Source organism: Malaya genurostris, chromosome 3 (assembly GCF_030247185.1).
Source record: "Malaya genurostris strain Urasoe2022 chromosome 3, Malgen_1.1, whole genome shotgun sequence".
Classification (NCBI taxonomy): domain Eukaryota; kingdom Metazoa; phylum Arthropoda; class Insecta; order Diptera; family Culicidae; genus Malaya; species Malaya genurostris.
Genome location: NC_080572.1, coordinates 11,611,909 through 11,627,764, shown reverse-complemented (window position 1 = coordinate 11,627,764; position 15,856 = coordinate 11,611,909). Strand labels below are relative to the sequence as shown.

General features: G+C 36.7%; 1 protein-coding gene across 6 annotated transcripts in view; it reads right to left on the bottom strand.

The window, feature by feature from the left end:
• Nucleotides 1–347: 347 nt before the first annotated feature.
• Nucleotides 348–15,856, bottom strand: part of LOC131438278 (uncharacterized) — a 131,343-nt gene continuing 115,834 nt past the window's right edge. For 2 of the 6 annotated variants that reach the window (XM_058608161.1, XM_058608160.1), the window contains exons 12-19: nt 12,410–12,670; nt 12,192–12,332; nt 11,388–11,445; nt 2,978–3,108; nt 2,724–2,837; nt 2,459–2,553; nt 1,471–2,271; nt 348–1,335 (exon numbers count right to left, since the gene is read on the bottom strand). In XM_058608161.1, coding sequence (XP_058464144.1) covers nt 490–1,335; nt 1,471–2,271; nt 2,459–2,553; nt 2,724–2,837; nt 2,978–3,108; nt 11,388–11,445; nt 12,192–12,332; nt 12,410–12,670 — 2,447 coding nt within the window. In that variant the 3' untranslated portion in view covers nt 348–489. The remainder of the gene's footprint in view (nt 1,336–1,470; nt 2,272–2,458; nt 2,554–2,723; nt 2,838–2,977; nt 3,109–11,387; nt 11,446–12,191; nt 12,333–12,409; nt 12,671–15,856) is intronic. The other 4 variants (XM_058608163.1, XM_058608162.1, XM_058608164.1 and 1 more) reach the window with 4 other exon arrangements.

The following is a 15,856-nucleotide window of genomic DNA, read 5'->3' as shown; positions in this document are numbered from 1 at the left end:
ACATACTTTTTTAAATTTACCACAGTAAATTAATACGTATTCAGGTCAAAATTTTGCCATAAGTGTATTTTACCGTTAGGTGATTACTTTGAATGGGATGAAATCGATTTAGGATATTAAGTCAAGATTTTTCGTTTTACCATCACATTCCGGATATTTTTCAGACACTGTAGTATAAGTTATATGAAATTGCCACCAAACAGAACAGTTTATGATAAGTGATAGATCGATAAGACCCTGTCCAAAAGCACCAACCAAAACTATATGAACCAAGTTACTTACCTTGTCATGGTGATTGTTTTTGTCATCATCGTTAAAATTTGTTAGTAAAAAGCAACAAAAAGCAATTAAAACACAAGCACGATGTAACCTGTTTTTTTTAGTTCTCTAATCAGTTAGTTGTCTTGTTTTCCTTATGTATACTGTTTCCTTTTGTTTGTTTGTTGTTATTCCGATCCTTCTTTTTTTGTTTTGCTTGCTTCACTTGAATTATTTAATAGCAAATTTTTCTTTACACATATCATTAACTGACGATTTAGAGTTAGTTATTGCTGGAGTACTGGTTGGCACAGGAGTGATAGGTTTAAAGGCTATCGAGTTAGTTTCATACTTGTAGACTTGAGTCGCTGTGGCGGATTTCGTGGATGCAGAGGATCCTAGTGTGTGGTGCTTCTGTGTGTGTTTCGGCTGCTGATGCTGATGGTGATGCTGATGATGATGATGATGATGGTGCTGGTGGTGCTGATTCTGGACCGGGCTACGGGGTTTCGACTCCTGATCACTACCACTACTGTCCTCTTCACTCTGCGACTGGCTAGGATGCTGACGAACCGTGGCCAAAGTGGCCGTGGCTAGGGTCGTATGTTGCCGAGCTGAAGCGGTCGAACGTCGGGCATTGCTGCTGCTGTTGTTGTTGTTGTTTAGTGTGCTGCCACTAATGAACGGATTAGTAGAACTATTTGGGAATTTACTGTTGCTATTGCTATTGATAAAATTGCTGCTAGTATTACTGATACTGGTTATGTTACTGTTTTGGCCGTTGTTGGCACTGCTGTTGCGATAGTCTCGCAGTGTCTTGGAGCTAATCGAATGTGATTTGATCTTGAGATCCCTCACGGTCGCTTCCACCGTTTGGGAGGATTGGAAATTAAAGCTATGATGTTTTTGTAAAGGCAGTTTAATGTGACGTCGATTCGAGGAAACGAGATTCTTTTTCAGTAACTGATTGATCTTGGCTTGATTGTTTCTATCTACTGGGAAGAGTTCCTTCGGTATCAGAATACGCGTCTGGTGCTGGGTTATCTCAAAGTAGTGGTTATCATACGAAGAGGGACACTGCATGGAAAAATTTATTATATTACTGGATTAGTTGGATGCAAACACGTACAAGCTGTGAGACCGAGTCATTTTGGATTTGGCACAGATTGCAATGTTTTGTTGAAAAACACAAACAAATCACAACGAACTTACCTCACTGCCGGAATTGATTTCATCGTTTCCCCTGGGGTCCGTCTCGTACCCGGAGGTCACCGGCAGATTCATATAGATGGGATCCAGTTTATTGCTGTACATCTGAATGTTCTTCGACAGCAGCGAATTGGTGGATGCATACTTCCGGTGGCGTGGTGCTGGAATCGGTTTAATACAGTCGTAGTAGCTATTGGATACAGCACTGTTCGATCGGCTGCCGGATTTTCGCGGCTTCCGGAGACTAATCTTGTACCGTTCCTGACCGTCGATTGTAAACTTACCGCCGATTCCGGGACCACTCGAATTTCCCATCGGGGACTCATGGATTTGGATCGAGTCAGTTAGATTTTCGTACAGCGGAGTAACTGTTTCCAGATCGATCAGTTTCTTACTTTCTCCACTGGCCGAGGTTTGTCCGGCTTGACCACCAGGTCGTTTGAGAGACCTTCCCGAAGAGAAACTGTGAGTGGACAGAGTGTCACTATTGTCCAGGAGCTGCTGGTGCTGACTGCCAATCGGTTTTTTCCTATCGGCTGTTTTACTATGGAAGCTGCTAGTATTGTTGTTAGTAGCGTTCGACGAATCCTGGTTACTCGATAGTGACGACTTATTGCTCTGATTAGTAAGCACAGTGGATTGGCTGGTGTTATAGGATGATAGGCCAGATGGTGGTTTGGTTGTATTGCCGTCACGTTGCTGGTAGTTGATGTAATTGTACGGATGAGTTGGGAAACATGACGGAGTTAGCGATTTGTTAGGACACTTTACTGCCGGAGTGAGACTGTTTTTGGCTTGCATGACCTGAAACGTCACAAATGTACACACGAACATGCACACGCACGCAAAAACACATTTCAGTCGGTGGTCAGTTAGATAGTAGAATCAATGACAGTCATTCGAGCAATCAATCATTTCGAAACAGGCGATTAAATCAGGTCGGTTCAAAATGGTTCAACAGGCTGTTGTCAGGGATTTTACTGGCACTTACCTTTTTAGGAGGGGTTTGAAGGCCGTGGAAAGGAAGATTTTCATATTCGCCTGGTTCTATTTGGGATCCTCCAGCAGTAGACGACTCTCCAGTAACTGAAAAAAAAATAAACAGATGAATAGCTATGAGAATCATTTCTATTGGTACCCTCGAAAGATGATTCGTTTTGAGACAGTATGCTGAGAGAGTGTATGGGGCTCGTTTAATTTTAATAGGAGAATTAACATAATAGCAAATCAGAAAAGGACACAGATCCAGGTCATACCTACTATATCTGCACTAGTTGACGGTACATTCTCATTTCTATCGCTGCCTGTTTGAGCCGGTTCTTTGGAGGTGGGCGTTGTCGGAACTTGAGGCTTTTTAACATAAGTAATAACTAGATAGCATTAAATCGGGCACAACGAACGAAAACAGTCGGTTAAAATAGGTTGAAATAAAAAAGTGAAAAAAAAACGATCAATAATTAAACACAGCATTAGTTCGTGTAAAAAAAAAGAAAAACAAACAAATTGATACCATTCTGGGTCGACAGTTTCAACAGATCGATACTGTTTCGCTTCTCAAAGAAACGACGGATTCGCCAGCGGACAGTCTTGTCGTACTGTTGGATGTTTTCCGAAGCATCCGGTTCCGATTCTTTCAGAGACCTGCGTGTATGGGAGGGGCGGATTCAAAGGTTTGACATTATTCAGTGACAGTTGAATACCGCGAAAGGGTTTCCGCACTTCCATCACCGTCAATTCGTCAAATTCTAGGAGTGTTAGTGAAGTTTCACTACTCTATAAAGTATCATGCAATTAGGGTCGTCAATTGACAGATCTTACTGATCGGTGGATTTGAATACAAAATAAATTGCCTCCATTAAAATTGGCGATGGTAGGCTCATTACATTGTTAGCTGATATTCTAGTAGTAAGTGTTAGTGTTTGATAATAGTAATTTTGAAATTATGGTAGGACTTATCTTAAAAGCTTAGATGTTAAAGTCAATTAAAATGCTATACAGCATTGAGACTAATTTACATACTATCTACATATTTTTCACTGGAAGAGAATCATTTTTAACAGACCTAGACACTCTCTGGTATTTGATCTAAATATGACAATTTTTTAAAAGTTAAGTCATTGTAAAATTGTCAGAAAATAAAAATTTTGCTTTGGTGCTTCACGATCCAGTATCAACATACCAGAAATTAGAAGAGATAGCAAGAATGTTTGATGTGTGTTGCATTTTTCAGAACACGTTTATATACAAAGCTCTTTTGCCGTATGAAACATAACTGTTGACAAAGTTGAATTTTTTTAAATGCAAGAGTGCAAGAGTGATTCCTTCCGAAAATCTTAAACACGTGTATGTTACTATTGTTCTATAATTTTTCAGAAAACAGATGTGTTACCCAAAATGATGCTGGCGTACTGAAAAAAATTCATTTAAATCAAAATTGCCGCTTTCAATCAGTGTTTGAAGATTCGATAGCTGCATATAGATGTATCATTTTTCTTTTTTGCATTGAAATGAAATCTTTCCGATCTACTGAAAATTGTCTTGAATTCACGATTTCAACTAACACAAAATTTAATAATGCTAACAAAATAGCTGAATAATTGATTGTGAATAGTAAGAGGGAAGGTACGAATTGTAATGTAGTGTTATGTTCACTAATCGAATCAGAGGTGGAAATGAGCTCATTTTGCGCACGAAAATGTGAATCAAGATTTCCAATCGGGAATAAAAAAACTGAACATCGTGAATTAAAAAATTGGGTTACAAAACAAAAATTGCGATTATTTTTTTAAATTGTGGAAACTGTATATTACACAGAGTAGCAGCAAACCTTATGCATACGCGTTCTTTTTATTGCGCTGAAAGAAGACAAATTTCCATGTAAGAAAAATTTCCATGTAAAAACCAACGCATTTGCTCTGAAAGTACCGGCTAAGATTTTATCCAGAACTTTTTGCCCGATTCTTGCACTAAAAATGGCTTTAAACGTTTTCTGTTCTGGAAAGTTCAAGTCCGATTTTGGCATACAAAGTATTAATCCGGTTTTCGTATTCGAAACTACTTAAAGGAAGTTTCAACGATAAATGACACTTATCAGTCGTTTACTTTTTGAAATCTGCTATGTTTCAAACAGTATCACACACATAGATTTTTTGATAAAAAGCTTTGAAAATTAATGTTTCATTCATGTTAACTTGAACTTCCGATTCTGCAATACCAGAATTATGAGGCTCATGGTTATTCACCTCTCCGGAAAAGAAAAACTACACAAAATAAATTAAAACTGGACTATAAATGAACACAAAAAGGTTATAAATCTTCAAAACTGATCTCACACATTTCAAATTAACTTCTATGTCGAATATATAAACAGAATAAGGAATATGTTTAAAAAATGCGATACTCATTTGTAAAAGGTCCTGTAGTTCAATTCTTAAACTTTACGCGCTGGGATGGTGCGTTTGAATTGCCGTAGCAAAACCTGTATCCCTGTTACTTCTGTGTATGATATTCAATCAGTAGCACGTTTTGTCATTGGACATGTTTGCCTGATGATATTACTCCACCACAACGGTATTACTGAATAAATTTCAAATACTACGCGAAACATTTTTTGATATCGGATAATCCATATCCGAGTAAATTGAGCGGTAATCAGTTTTGACATTTACTTATACCATTATATTACCGGAACCGTCAGAGACAACCATTTGAACTTCAAACCTGTTTAATGAACACAAAGTAGCATTCAACCCGTGGACAACTTGACAGCTCCCATACATCGAGAATATAAGTAAAAGTTTTGGTTCTCTGGTAACACAATGGCGTCATAAATGGAATAACATTTGGAAATAACGTATCCGTTTTTCGACAAACTGCGGTTTAAATTTTTATATTTAAATATGTAAAATAAATTTTGCTAGCATTTCTTGGCATTGATAAAACAATTATGATGATAAGTTACTATGGTTTAGTATAGGTATAATTTTTCGCTTTTCATCAATAGAAAGTTTAAAAGTAGTTCATCACATTTCAATGAACAATGAACTTAAAGTAATTTATTCTACTGAATCTTGAAGAAAAATACTACTAATTTGCAAACCAAGATTAAATCTATGGTTCCCTTATCTTTATTCAAGTCGTTGGAAGATCATCCAATGATAACAAATACTCCCACACATGGCTACTAATTCTTTGCGTGTTCATTGATACGACTAAATACTCTTTAGTCATACACCACATTTCAAAAAACATTTCATTTCTAGCTCCATCAATTACTAATCATAGTTATCTTTTCAGAACAAACAGAAAACGTTGGGCAGAGTGAATTAAAAGACAAAAAAATTACAAAATACGCATGTTAGTAGATTTATGAGTTTGTTACAATGCAGCGCTGTTAGAAAAATTCGAAATATTTTCATTTCATTCAGGTGTCACAATATGAAAATTACGCTCCTTTTAAATATATTGCTTGAACCATACACAGTAACCGTAAACAATGTAATGAAGTACGGGTTTCTCTTATGAACTTTTTGTTTCGTAATTCATCACACCCGTATTGTTTTGGTACACTAGCGCCGTCCTGAATACAGTGGAACACATATGAAACAGGCTCATTTATGTCAGGTTGTGTATGGGTTGGTAGCATTAGAACGAGCCTAACTTTATTGAAATGTTGATTCCGAATAAAACAGTGACACTGATAACGATGATGACATTTTTAAACTCCAAGTAAAATCAAAATTTTACTCATCAAAAATCATCCGTTTCAAAATCATTATAATATCTACAATAAATATGTGATATGGAAAGATAAAACTGACTATTTTTATTTACTGTGAATCAAAAAATTTGGTTATTTCCACCCCTGAATCAATTATCAACTATCTGAACAATCTTTTTTAAGAGTTGTCGTCAATTCACTAATTTAAATAATTACCTTTGTGTTATTTTCATCGTTCACTCTTTATCACTTTACAAAAATAGAAAGAAGGAGAAAGTATGGTTCAATGTGCACCAGGGGCTTAAGACCAAAACTCTCAATGTATCGTACCTCAACTCTGAACAGAACCACGGAATTAAGAAGATGGTTAATTGAAATAGTTACAGCAAGATTTGTGATACTTGTTCTGCAGTAGGTAGTGATAGGGGTAGATGTGGTAAAACGCACCCCCTAAGGAAATGTAGCTATATCTTAACTATAGAGAATAAAACGGAAGAGTTTCATGCAAGACTATATTCCGTAATCATTATTTCTCAAAATTACGTACAAATACTCGCTGAAAACATTAAAAAATACATGAAATATTTTATTTTCTAAAACCCTTAAAAATTGTCTATTGAAATATATGCGGGGCATGACGCCCGATCGTGGAAAACATGAAAAAAATATACATTCTATATTACGCGAAGTGACGATTATCTGAACATAAAGGCAGGATGATGTTAAATAACGGGTAAACATACATCAGAACAACGGATTAAAGCTCATGATAACCACGGGGCAATATGCACCCTCATAAAGCTCCTTCTTCTTATTTAAAGAAAGCTTTAGACTTTTCGTTGACGAAATATTTGCCAGGTGGGAGATTATTCACCATTATTCATAAAATTGATAACTTATGGATAATTTTTGTAAGCGAACTCGAACAATTCGGGTCGTTTTGCCACCAAAAATATGAGACATCGTCTGTATTAGAACTAATTTTAGAAACCCGAATGATTGTCAAAGAAGTTTACTGGTTACAAAATTTAAATCGTCTTCCTCATCCTACAAAATTACTATGGAATGAACATCAAAAATTACTTATAACAGGGACATAATTGGTTTTTTTAAAGTGTTCCAGATATGATTGAACCATCGCTACCAAAATTTTATAGTAACCTGTTGTTATGGCGGACTTTCAGTCTCATTAAAATTTCAATAAAGAAAAATTGTTACCTTTTGAGAAGAGCAAAAGGTGCATTATGCCTCGGGGATGCGTTTTACCCCATCTTCCCCTATAGGATGATGATCAGAATTTGGAATATTCATTCACCGGTGAATGAACACCAAGTTTTCTTTGCATTGTGAGCGAACAATTCCACCGCTCACAAAGAGGATGCCTTACGAGCCAAAAAGAACCACACAAACAAAACGCTAGCGGAAGCAATTATATTCCACATATACACAGATGGTACAGTGTAGTACAGTCTTCATGCAGCACAGAAGCCGTGAATATAATTTTCTCTCTCTCTTCACGAGGCTGGATAGTGCTGAAGATTGAATATTCAGTTTGCGGCGAAGGACTAACTGTCGAATGTTTTTGCGAACTACGATCGGTAACTGCAGTCAATGATAACTTTATGCCACGAAAACTGTCGCATTTCACTTGTTTAATTCGGGCCAAGTTAATAGAGGGTGAAAATTCTTAGTAATACTTGAATTTTATAAGCAGAAATAGCTGGAGCGCAAGATTAGCGATGGTGATTTGACGATCTAAGTGAATACTGTGAACAAACAAGCTCTTCGTCTGCTGGCTGCCAGAGAAAAACTAACTCCTGCTCTCCTGTTACTTCTATAAATCAAATTCTAGGAAAATAGCGTTTAATTGGGTTCAATCGAAATAGTGCATGACAGTGAATCAACCAGCTGGATTAAAAATAGATCTTGTAACTAACATTAAGCATGGAATATTTTTTCATTGGATTTTCATTGAGTTTTACTGCGGCTTGTTGAGAGCTGTAGAAACACATGTCCCCATTACAGCAAAACCTTCATTCAAATAACATTCGACAGTTAAGGAGTGTATCGAGAATAATCTGTCCACATACTTTTGTGTTGTACGCATGTATTTGTGATGGTTTTTCATGCTCAGATCACAGCATGCTGTGCGTCTGGCTGTGAGTTTTCGTTTGTTTACTTGTTCGTGTGGTTGAAATTCTGCGTTTTAAAAATGTCGCGTATTGAAAAGCAAGTGAAAATTAAGGTTCTGGACACATGGCTAAGTGAGAAGGGTATTACTATGCGAAAATTGGCGAAGCGGTTTGGAACTCATCATTCCAGTGTTAAAACCATCATTAATAAGTTTGGGGAACACTATTCTTTGGACGAGCTACCACGAAGAGGCAGAAAACCCGGTTCTTCCAACCCGAAACTGAACCAGAAAGAGGTATTTCTAATCATGAAGAACAAATCAATGTCATTGCGTGATTTGGCCAAAAAAGCAGGTACGAATGTCGGAATGGTCCAGCGTATCAAGAGGCGAATCTCATTTGAAGACCTACAAGAAGCATAAAATCTCTAAACAAAGTGTAGAACAGAAGAAGCAAGCAGCAACAAGGGCCAGGAAATTGTAGTTGCGTCTTTTGCAGTTTCCGGATGCATGCGTTTTGATGAACGATGAGACTTATGTAAAGAAGGACTTAAAAACTGTTCCAGGTCCACAATACTTTACTGTCGTCGTTGGGAAGGATGTGAGCGATCTGAGTGTCTCCAGAGGAGATTGCTGCCTTTATATAGGATGCATAGTACACCTCCACTGTTTTGGCTGGATTTAGCGTCGGTCCACTATGCCAAAACAACTCTCAGTTGGCTTGCGGAAAAGAATATAAATTTCGTTGGGTATAAATATCAACCCACCAAATTGCCCTCAGCTTCGACCCATCGAACGTTACTGGGCAATTGTGAAGAGGGTCTTCAAGAAGACTGGTAAGGCAGCTGGGAACATGCAGGAGTTCGAAAAAATATGGGCTCAAGCATAAAAAGCTCGAAAATTCGTGAAGGAATGATTTTTAGTTTAAATTAAAATTCTTTTTTTTATCATAATTTGAATAAAAAATTTGTAGATAGCTTTTTTTGATACACTCCTTAAGAGTCAGTCATCGATCTGTCAGCGAAATCTGAATATTTATTCTTCAGCTCTATCTAGTCCAGTGAAGATGGTTACTTGCTATGAATTATGGGGTTGGACATTCTCTCCTACTGAGAAAATTGCGAAACAGTGGTATGAGTGAACATTTTTTGCTCTCTTCCATTCTCGTGCATGGACAGCCATTCCAATGAAATAACAAAGCTCACGCTCCCTCAAACGCGACATAGTTCATAGAGCAGATATATTGATTGATATCACACGCCGTAAAGCATGTATTGCTTCGTTCATCCAAGCCCTTATGATCATCAACCGGCGCGAACTAAGGATTATGTAAGTGATTAACACAACTTACTCGGGTTGCCTTCTGAAATGTGTTCCCATCCCCATATAAAATATTCGAACAGCTTCTATTTCATAGACTCATTTGTTGCGCGAAACGCATTCTCCGGAGCTGCAAATCGTTGTTCAAATCAGGATTTTTATATGTGCTAGAGATATATTTTCAAGTCATATATATATATATATATATATATATATATATATATATATATATATATATATATATATATATATATATATATATATATATATATATATATATATATATATATATATATATATATATATATATATATATATATATATATATATATATATATATATATATATATATATATATATATATATATATATATATATATATATATATATATATATCCATAACATATTCGAAACATCCAAAAAGTTTTCTGCGTTCCGTTTTCGTTATCTTTACGTTGCAAAAATAAACCGATAGTCATATGAATCAATTGTAAAGAAATTGTATGTTATAATCTTGTATTGTCTAGGTCACTGCTATATTAATTCACAGTAACGATTTGCACAGAGGCTTAAGTGCTCGTAGATATTTCGCAACGTCAAATAAACCTATTTTCAACTAGTAGTTAAAGGCATAGCTGTGATTAAAGATATGTTTGTATTAAGTAACAATAACTAGCTAAATATTTCACCATTTGAGATTTCATGTCAGCTTTACAGTAGCACGTAGAGCTGATGTGTCTTTAAAAGTAATTCTAGAGCTGTTTGTACCAATAGTCATCTCATTAGTAGCGTCACCAAGTTACTTTATCGATTACTCAACTTTCAGAGAATGAATTGTGATAAAATTGGATACAACATCTTTGCTTCGGCTCTAAGAAACAACACCGCAAAAAATAGCAATAAAAAATAGCAAATAGCTTACGAAATGACATCTCGTTGGTAATTACGTCGAATTCCGGTTTGACTTCAAAAGTCACAACAATATTATCTGAGTTTTTGAAAAAGCTCCTACGAGTCTTTCTGATAACTTGAATATTCTTGACCACAGCAGCTGATTCGTAAAACTAATAAAAGTTACCGACACTAAAGTGAAATCTATTAAAATGAATGATAATAATAGTAATTTTCAGTGGACTTTATGCTACTTTATATGCATGATAACCCGATTCATGAACATAATAAATTCTGCCAAAGTGAAATGTTATGATCGATTCTACAGTTGTTTTCAGACAACAGATGGCGAACACAAAAGAACTGATCGGTCAATGTGAGATCAAATCTGCAACTACCACTCTCTGGAACTCAACTAGTTGAAAAATAAACAAATTACAATTTTACGTAATACTTTTAAGGTATTTTAGAATTGCTGATGAAATGACAGTTCATTTTTTTCCATGGCAACTTTGATTTCGTGTTTGAAAGTGTGCCAATTTTCCCCATACCAAACAAAGCCTACTAGTTGGATTGAAGTTTCTCATAATTACCTTAACATAACATTAGCTAATGTGGCCGAAAAATAACCGATCCTTTAGGAGATAAAGTAGCCAATTACAACAGAGTAATGAGGTGTGTCAACGGCATGGACATCGAGAATAGAAAGGAGTTAGAAAGTACACATGCACATGAACCCGCGAAATTTGATTTAGTACGTGTTTCAACATATCCTAGGGCAGCCGAGTATTAGTTCGCCATTTTGCGAGTATACATAAGATGTTAAAGAACAGAACAGAAAAACAACTCCCTGCTTACCTCCGATTCTTCATGTAGGAAAACTCGCCATCCTCGATCTCCTCAATGTGGATGGATGCTGGTAGGTGATTTGTTTTGTTTGGTTTTAGTTTGTTCATGTTTTTGTATTGTTGATGTGGTGGTAATGAGAGCGTAAGCGTTTATTTTTTGTTGTTGTTTTTTTTTTTTGGTTAACAGGAACGGGACAGCACACACGCGTACGAAAACATTGATTGTTTGGTTCGATTTGTTATAAAAGATTTATTATTTGTTTTGCGAAAACCAAAACGAATGCAGCACAATAACGTTTTTATTTTTGGAGTATGGAAGTAAGAAAAAAACGAGAATAAAAGCAAAATGAGTTCAGATTGAGTGAAAGTCTGAGCATTTGGATATTGGATTATAGTTAAAACTAGGAAAACAGATTCAATGATTCTTATCTCTGGTAAACATGCAGTTACTTTATGTGTAAAATGATTTTTTTACAAGAATTTGTTTAGAAAGTTAAAATATTACAGGCAATAGCAAAATGGTAGATGACAGCTAATGTTTAGCAGAAAATTGCTGATAGATGACAGCTAATGTTTAGCAGAAAATTGCTTGAATTAATCTAGTAGTCTAGCGATTAAATTTGATATCACAGCTATGAAGAAAAAAACGGCATCGAATAACAATACTACCTGTCACATGACTTTACACAATCTCTAATTCGAAAAAGTGGTACTACAAACTAGACAGAGAGAGACAGTGTATGTGCGTGTGTATGTGTGCGTATATGGTTGTGGTGTAGTGGATGTGGTCGACCATCACACTACGCGTACTTACATTTGTCCTGTCTTCGCTTGCGGCGGCAAATGCAGATGATGATAACGCAGATTAGTATCACTGCCAATAGCAAGGCGGCAACAGCAGCAATCAGAATGTACGGTGTCAGGATGTCCCCCTTCAACCACCAGGCAACGTACCCTACGGTCAAACAAAAGGACAGCTTTGAAATTCCAACTGTTCGAAATGGAGAAATTAATCAACCGGCTTCTGCTGACCTGCCACCTCGATCTCACAGGGCGTCCCCAACCCGACGCTGTTACTGGCGACGCAGACGTACGTTCGCATTGCCGAAACGTCGTTGTCCAGCACCAGAGTGCTCTCGTAGGCATCGCCTTGCGTCTTGTGGTTCTGCAGTGTGTCGTTTTCGTACTTGAGACTCCACTCGAATTCCGACTCGCGCGGGCTTCCAGTTGCAGTGCAAATCAGAACATCCTCGTCGTTCACCTCCTTGCGGACGATTGTACAGGTGGGTTTATCTGGAATTGAGAATGAACACATAAAGCTTCCCGTATCGCACACAAGTTTGAAGTGGGTTCCCTGTTCGTATGTCAGTTAGAAGTACTTCTCGAAAATAGAGGTTGTTGAGAAAATAGAGGTTGCTTTTAAGGTTGTTGAATAAAGTATTGCAATCCACACGACAGCCGGTTTAATGATTGTTGAGAATGTTTGCGTGAATGGACTTGTTTCCCAATATAGGGAACGTTTTTAAAACCTGACAAATAATTTTTAGTCACTCTTATTTGCAAAATCAGGGGGGGGGGGGGGGGGGTGTACTATATTCCGATGCGGAACATCGCCTTCTGTTTCAGTAGACTTCGCAGCCGACTCGTAGGTATACAGGACTATTGCATGACCAGTGCTACGATCCTACTGTCACTAAAAATCCTTCTAAGACAGGATTCGAACATACGACGTCTAACTTGCTAGACCAGAACCGCCGAGCCGAGCTAGTCACTGTTATTATCATTGATAATTTTCTGACGGCAATATTGGTTCGATAACATTACTCTGAAAACTATTGTTCATCTTGAAGTATTGTTCTCAAAATGCAAAGAATTACATTCCCTGTATCAAATCATTATCATAAATCTTTTTCTGTAAACTTTAAGTTTCCAGTGTTCTACAATAGATGGCATCGCCTCTAGATAAATATGTTAGATCATTATTCGCCACCTATCCGTTCGATCGGTTGGACGCTTTCGATCAATGCATCGTAAAACGGTGCTTCCTTTTCTCGTCAAGAGTTGATTGACTCTATTGATTAACAAAAAGACGAGTGGGTAATGTCAGAAACATAACTATATATTGATCTCATACGTTGATTGATTGTGAACCTGGATTTTAGAACTGGAAAAGTATTTTCAACCTGGGATTCTAATTCGGAATGCTGCACTGATTCCAAAACTTCTGGAACTGGAACTAATTACTGTTATGTTATGATAATGTTCGCATTTATCGACTACTCGATTCGCTGTTATTTTGACCGTTTTAAGCGTTAAAAAACTCAAAATAGAAAGCAAAATAATGTCGATGATAACAAACAGAAAAATATTTCTGCAAACAGCTAACGCAAATTGAAATCTTAATAAATAAATATAGAATTTCTCGAGTTGACAATAAAACTTATTCTTATTTAGAAGTTATTATCAAACAACAGAAACAAAATTGGAATTACATTACTGAAAACAGACAAGTCGCGAGCATGAGCTAAAAACAGAATGATAAAAAGGCACGGGATAGTATACGTTTAGACGATATTACTTGCAACAATCGCTTTGGTGTAAAAAAAACACCACATTCACAGACGGACTGGGTTTCGAACCTAGGTTATTTGGATTCCGAATTCTCTTCAAATGCTACGAACTGTGACAGCAAGCAGCAAGTAGTTGGAAAATTTTCGATCATATGACGATTCGTCGCATCCATCCCGCATCCCCCGTGAACATCAGTGGCCAGTGGGGCTAATTGAAAATGTGCTCATTGCCACTCTCGTATCGGAAAGCTGTAACCTATGAGCATCATAACATCAAATATTCTCGGCATCTTAAAGCTAAGGCAGTGTGCTTCAATAAAAATATTCTATTAAATAAAAAAAAGTGGACAGTTTTCCATAAGGCTTATCATATAAAGCGAAAGGAAGAACCAGTATACCCCTGCGTTAAATTAATTTCGAAATGGTTCAAAATTCAAGAAAGTTTCAAAAGCTGTTTTACGTTCAATCTTAAAATTCCGAAGTTATAATATATAAGATTTTTTTACGACTGAACCTGGATTCTGGAACTGGATTTTGAACACGAATTCTGAATTTGGATTTAGGGCCTGGATTCTGCAAATTAATTTTAGATCTGAATTCAGGAGCTGAGTCTGGATCCTGGAAATGAATTCTAGAATTGAATTGTCGGTCTGAACTTTGAAAGTGGAATTCTGGAAATGAATTATGAACCTGAGCCCTAATTTTGAATACTCGACCTACTCCTGGATTTTGCAGACCAGGATTTTGGGCTTGGATTCCGGATCTGAATTTTAAACTGAACTTCGAAACAGAATTCTGGACCCAAATTCTGAATCTTGATTCTGGAAATGAATTTTAGATTCTTAACTAGAATTATAGAATTTGGTAATGTATCTGAATTATAAATTTGTATTCTGGTTCTGGGAATGAATTCTGGACCTTAGTTCTGAGCTTTTATTCAGGACCTGGATTCTGCATCTGATTTCTGGACTTGAGTTATGGACCTGGTTTGGAAGTCTGGGTTCTGGACCAGAATTCTAGGAGTATGTTCTGTATCTGAATTCTGGACATGAATTTTAGTTCTGTATTCTGGAGTAGGGTTATGTAAATTAATTATGGGTTAGGAACTGAATTTTAAACTTGGATTCTGGTTCTAGCGACTGGGAATGAATTCTGGACCTGGGTTCAGAGCTTTAATTCAGGACCTTGATTCTGCATCTGATTTCTGGACCTGTATTGAGAAGTTGTGGAAAGGTTCTATAGAACTGGATTCTGGACATGAACTCAGGAGCTGAATTTTGGACACAAATCTTACATTCTGCACCAGTACTTGAATTCTGGAAATGAATTCTGGATCTCAATTCTGTACATTAACTCTGGATCTGAATTTTGGGTCTGAATTTTACACTACATTACAATTTGGACCTGCCTTCTGGGCCTATATTCTTAACTAAACTTCGGTGTAGAACTCTGATCATGGAACCTTAATCTTGATTCTGGACCTGAATTCTGGAAATGGATTTTGGACCAGAATTATGGATTCTGGACTTGAATTCTAGATCTTAAAAATAAATCTGGATCTGGTTTCGTTACCTGAATTCTAGACCAGGATTCTGTATCTGAACTCTGGACATGAAATCTAAATATGTTCTGGAATTGGATTTTGTAAATAAATTTTGTACCTGAATTCTGAATTAGGAACTGGGTTATGAACTTGAATTCTGGTTCTAAAATCCAAAGTTCTGGACTAGACTTATGAACTTCATTTCAGAACCTGAATTCTGCATCTGATTTCTGGACTTGGATTTTTAACCTGGAATCTGGATTATGAACCTGAATTCTGCATCTAGAAATTGAACCTGGGTTCTGAGAATGAAATCTGGAACATAGATTCTAAACCCAAATTCTGGAACTGGAGTCTGAACCTGAG